The sequence below is a fragment of the Trichosurus vulpecula genome, chromosome 5 (genome assembly GCF_011100635.1).
Source record: "Trichosurus vulpecula isolate mTriVul1 chromosome 5, mTriVul1.pri, whole genome shotgun sequence".
Lineage (NCBI taxonomy): Eukaryota > Metazoa > Chordata > Mammalia > Diprotodontia > Phalangeridae > Trichosurus > Trichosurus vulpecula.
Genome location: NC_050577.1, coordinates 291,307,782 through 291,313,781, shown reverse-complemented (window position 1 = coordinate 291,313,781; position 6,000 = coordinate 291,307,782). Strand labels below are relative to the sequence as shown.

The following is a 6,000-nucleotide window of genomic DNA, read 5'->3' as shown; positions in this document are numbered from 1 at the left end:
AGTCACATGCCAATGCAGGTCTCTTGACTATCAATCCAGTTCCCTTCCACTGCCCTGTCATGTTTCTGTTTTCTTGGAGGCTATGCGGCATTCCTCAGTTGCCTGTGAATACTAATCCCTCCTCTAACTTCCTCTGTCATCCCATTCCACTCATTGCTTTGAGCCATGCATTCCCATCTCATGTCTGATCATCTTCTTCCTCATCTCCCCCACCCCCATTCTAGGCCCTCCTCCCACCATTGCCTAGATGCCTCCCTTCCTGTCTAGAACCACCTACTCCCAAAGTTAATTCTTCTTTGTCTGTTGTGGTGACCATGACCTCACTTCCCTTGACCCTAAGGGTTGTGGGTTATTTGTACATGTAGGTCATATTACTTGTTGGTCAGGATCCAAATTTTCATCCCTTGCCTTTGGTTGACCCACTCACATGACCTCACTTCCCTGGGATCCCTGGGCTGCCACTTCTGAACAGAGTTATTCAAACCCCTTTTCCTCAAGTTATCTCAATCCCTCTTCCAAGTCTTCTCCTTGGACACTGAGGTTCTTAATCCTTTTTCAGGTCATGAACTTGTGTGTGTATGCACACATACATACACACATCTACATAAATACACATGTATGTGTCTATATATATATATATACATATATATATATACACATATATAGAAGCCAATGAATTCCTTCTCAGAATAATGCATAAAATGAAACACACAGAATTATAAAGAAAACCAATTCTTTTGAAATAGTTATCTAAATTTTAAAAACACACATACAAGTTCACAGACCCCAGGTAAAGACCCCTGACCTAGATCATTTTTCCTTTTACATTGAAGTTTCTATTGTTGGTTTAATTGCATCATTATCACTTCCCAATACCATCACCTCTAATATCAATCAGTCAGTCAACAATTATTTATTAGGCACTATAGTGGAGAAAGGGAAAACTTCTACCTGTGAGCAACCTTACCTGCCTTCCCATCACCTTTGTGGCCATGTGCTTCAAGTGATGACCACAGTTTAACTGAAGGCACAGTTTTGTTTTAATTTTATAACGAAAGAGACAAGACTGAAGAAAAGGAAAATCTAATGCCATGTGCAAGTTGGCTAAGTTGGCAGAACTGACAGTCTCAGAGTCTCAAGGCCTATGTCATCTCTTGTGGTTCTCATAAATGTTGCCTTTCAAGAGCTGGGCCCCTGGTATAGTGGATGGAATGCTGGACATGGAGTCCTAGCGAGGTCACTCCTAGAGCTTAACTCTGCCTATAGTGGGTGCTAGGAGGCAGCTAGGAGGCACCACAGAAAGAGTATTAGATCTAGTCAGGAAGACCTGAGTTCAAATTTGATCTCAGACATTTACTAGCTGAGTGACCCTGGACAAATCACTTACCGTCCATCATCCTTATTTATAAAGTGAGGATAATATTAGCACCTACTTCCCATAGTTGTTGTGATATGGGAGGTTAAATGATTTGACCGAGGCCATACAAGCAATGAATATTATAGGCAGGACTTGAACCTGGGTCCTTTGAATCCAGAATCAATTTCCACTCTTCCACACTGCCCCACAATGGATGCTTGCACGTCTCCATCAACTTAGTCCTACCTCAAAAAAAAAAAAAACCACCTTTTCCCTCATCCTCCACATCCAGAAATCCTTCTGTCGCTAATCAGAGAAAATATAGTCAGTGACCTTCCTCTGCTCCTTTTGTCTAAATACCCAGCTCCCATGACTTCCTCTTCCCTTACCACCCCCACAAAATGTTTGCTTCTTAATTTAATGTGTACTTGTGGAGTGGCTGTTGATTAGCATCCCCTCTCTTGGTATGTGTGCCCGCCTCAGTGACATATGTCATAGGTTGGAAGTGCCCCCTCACCTCCCTTATCTCCTGGCTTAATCTGTCCAGCATTCTGCACATACCTTTGTTGCTGATAATTAACTTGTGCCTCGGCTCATTAAGAAAATGAAGAAGTGATGGGGCAGCTAGGTGGTGCAGGGGATAGAGCACCAGCCTTGGAGTCAGGAGGATCTGAGTTCAAATCCAGCTTCAGATACTTACTATGTGACCCTGAGCAAGTCACTTAACCTGGAAGGAAGGAAGGAAAAAAGAAAGAGAAAGAAAGGATGTGATGTCAAGATAGGTTTTCTATAATATTGACCAGTGATTTCTCTAAGTGCTAAAAGTGGACAATGAAAATGAGAGGTAGCAGCAAGACACAGAGCAAAGAGCATTGAATTTGGAGTCAGAGGATTCAAAACCTTGACCCTGACACTTACTAGCTCTGTGACCTTGGGTAAGAAACCTTACTTCCCTGGGCCTTGTTTTTTTTTTATGTGTAAAATAAGGGAATTAGAATTACTCCGCTCACTTTCCACATCCAGATTTAAAATTTATTATATACTCCCAGTGTGACCTTGATAAAATTATTTCCTCTCATTTTGAAATTTTTACTTAATTTTATTTTTCTTCTGAACCCAACAAACACTCGATATAATGAGCACTTCCATATGCATTGTAAGACAGAGAGGATTGCTTATAAAACTGTGAACCTCCCATTATTTAGAACTCACTTTTCTTTTTAAGTATATAATTATTTCAATTAAAAAAACCATTTACTCTCCAACCCTCAATATCTTCATCAGTATACTGAGGGCATTGGACTACATCAGTGATGTCAAATAGAAATGGGCCACTAAACTGTACATACAGATCATGCTGGGCAGACTGACTTAGAAAACCATATATTAACACCACCTGTGTTCTATAGTATTTTTATTTATTTTGTTAAATGTTTCCCAGTAACATTTCATTCTGGTTTGGCAGCACTCCAGAGTATATCAGGGATGTGATTGACACCTCTCAGCTACATAATCTATAAAGTTCCTTTTGCCTCAAATTCCTATGATTCCATCCCTATGAGGATGTCAGGAATAATTAAAATAACCATAAACATTTTTTCCAACTCCCCAGATGTGTGTTAGACCCTTTTTTTGTGAGAGCACAGTGCTAGACACTGAGGAAGATAACAGTTTAGATAAGACATAGTCCCTGTATTGATGGAGCGTGCACTCTGGTAAATATATATATATACATATATATATATACACACACTTTCCACTGTTCCATGCTGCCTTCCTTCCCTGCCCCACAATGGATGCTTACACATCTCCATCAACTTATTCACATATAGATATGTATGTATGTATATGCATATATATGTATATATATGCATATACACACACAAACACAGACACGTATCTTTAGATTTAGTTTTATCCCAAAATATACAACCACCAAATAAAATGAGCAGAAATGGGTAGAACAGAAAAGCAAGGTAGTACATAAACCTGGACAGCTTGCTTTTCTTATGAGGGAAAGGAATAAGCATTTATGTGGTCCTACTATGTGCCAGGCACAGTGCTAAGCACTTTTTTTGGTGACAAATATTAACTTTCAAAGCTGTCTTGTTTTTGTTTCTCTTTGGCCTTCCTTTTGTTCTCTTCTCTGCCTAAAATGAACACCATCAATGATTTCCATTTCTATAGGGGTTCTAAGATGTACAAAAGTATTTTCCTCACCAGGTCCTGGGGAGATAAGCAGTGTAAATATTGGTATGTTTGTTTTATAGAAAGGAAAACGCAGGTCATATAACTTAATAACCATTAGTATGGGTTAACAGGTCACTCTAAAGAGCAGATGGAGGTGGAGAAGATCCTGGTTCTTTGGGGCTGTTTCCTCTTGTGGAACCCGCTCGTCCAATCGACTCAGCTTTACCCTGGGATCAAAGTGAGGATTACTCAGAAGGGCCTGGACTATGGTAAGCTTTGAACTTTGAGCAGTATGAATAACCACTCCCCTCTCCTGAGCACTACGGGATTTGCTGAAAACATCCCTTTCAGAACAGTCAGGCAACACGTGTAGACTATATCAATGGCCAATAACCCTAGACACAAAAAACTTTGATTCAGGCTGGTTTTTTCACATTCTTCATGGCTAAGTGGCAGAGGGATTGCATGGTCAATCCCATCCCTCATGCAGAAATCAGTTAATGTGTTTTATAAAAAGCCTTCCTGAAGAAGCCCTTCCTAAGTCCTCCAGCCAGGGAGGCCTTTTCCTTCCTTCAGACCTTGTATGAAGTCTCCAAGCAGAGGATGTATGGTCACTATCAGGCATGACCTACATAGAAGGAATTATTTTTGTAAGGTTTCTTCCAACTCTCAAGTTCTATGACTATGGTGTAGTTAGTGGAAAAAGCCCTGGGCTCAGTCAGAAGAGTGGTGGGCGGAAGGTGGGGAGAGACAGATGTAGGTTAGATGTCAAATCTATGCCTCCAATTCTACGACTCTGTGACATTTTACCCACCAAGAGCATGTTACACATCCACTCTACATCAGTCCCATCCCCTGGAGCCATTTAATTCTCCATTTCTCCTCTTAAAGGTTTGCAGGGCTGCTGTAAGGTTTTTCTGGGGCAGCCATGTTTGGAGTGTGCTTGGAGAATATTTACTGATGTGCTGCCATATGGAAATCTGAAATTTCCTTATGCCAGGACCATGGCCTCGAAACTTCTAAACTCTATAAGTCCAATTAAGAACAAATCTCTTTGTTCTGAACTTCAGGTACTCAGGCTGGCATGGAAGTGATTGAGCTGATAGTGAAGAAAAATGGTATTCCTGATTTCAAAGGCTCTGAATCTCTTGAATTTCTAAAGGTTGACTATGTTGACTATAATTTTTCAAAGTAAGTAAAAGAAAGGAACATTCTCTCCATTCATAATGTTTTTTCCCTTTTCTCCTTAGAACATAAGCTCCTTGAGGGCAGGGATTGTTCATTTTTTGCCTTAGTATCCCCCAGGGGCTAGCATTACATCCTACACAAATAGTAGGCACTTAATAAATGTTTGCTGAATGAATGAATAAGTTGGAAAAAAAAGTACAGCATTACATCTTACAAATAGTAGGCACTTAATAAATGCTTGCTGAATGAGTGAGTTGTAAAAAAAAAATCTAGCATTACATCTTACAAACAGGGAGCACTTAAATGCTTGCTGAATGAATGAGTTGTTAAAAAAAAGTCTAGCATTACATCTTATAAATAGTAGGCACTTAATAAATGCTTGCTGAATGAATGAATGAGTTGTAAAAAGGTAGTGTGTGCAATTAACTTTTCAAAAATTCCATTTCCTCTCACAAGAAAGAGAAATATGACCTAGTGTTTAGAGGTATAAGCTAGAAGGTAACCTTGGGTACGGGAGTGATTCATTCTATTCTTAATTTAACACAACAGGGAACAGAACGAGGGTCGTTGTCATGGAAACATGCTGTGCCACCTTAATTGCTCATCTGAGATGTAGAGCTAAAAAGGAACCCAGAAGCCATCTAGTCCACACAAAAGAATGATGGAAAGTTGGGAGGGAGGATGGCACCCACACCGGGGGTTGGCACAGGGTGTTATTGGAGCCTGATTTCTGCCTAAGATGACAAAAGGTTCAGCTCTCAGAGCCAGGGGCAGCCAAGAGTTGAGGCTTAGATCCCAGGATAGTGGAAATTGTCTGAGTGAACCCGTGGCAGGGAGACTCAAGCGGGTGGTGTGCGGGCCTGGTCCTGGACCCATTCCTCAATCCTTTAAAGGCCTGTTTGGTTGTTAAACAAGAATCATATAAAGATTGTACACAAAGTCCTCACAGTTAATATTTAGTCTTTTGCATTTGTATCTCCAGGACTTAGAAAATACCTGGCGTAGAGCATATGCTTCATGTATGCATTTCCATTCATTCATTTACATAGTTTTGTTGTTTTTTAGTCATTTCAGTCATGTCTGATTCTCCAGGACCCATCCGGGGTCTTCTTGGCAGAGATACTGGAGTGCTTTGCCATTTCCCTCTCTGGCTCATTTTACAGATGAGGAAATTGAGGCAAACAGGGTGAAGTGACTTGCACAGGGTCACACAGCTAGTAAGTGTCTGAGGCCAGATTTGAACTCAGGTCTTCCTGACTCCAGGC

At 40.6% G+C, this 6,000-nt stretch overlaps 1 protein-coding gene across 1 annotated transcript in view; it reads left to right on the top strand.

Annotated features, from left to right (window-relative positions):
- Positions 1–3,683: 3,683 nt before the first annotated feature.
- The window catches only part of BPIFC (BPI fold containing family C), a 30,017-nt gene continuing 27,700 nt past the window's right edge, over positions 3,684–6,000 (top strand). The window contains exons 1-2 of the mRNA XM_036760806.1: positions 3,684–3,816; positions 4,618–4,738. Of these exons, the coding sequence (XP_036616701.1) occupies positions 3,696–3,816; positions 4,618–4,738 (242 nt within the window). The 5' untranslated portion in view covers positions 3,684–3,695. The remainder of the gene's footprint in view (positions 3,817–4,617; positions 4,739–6,000) is intronic.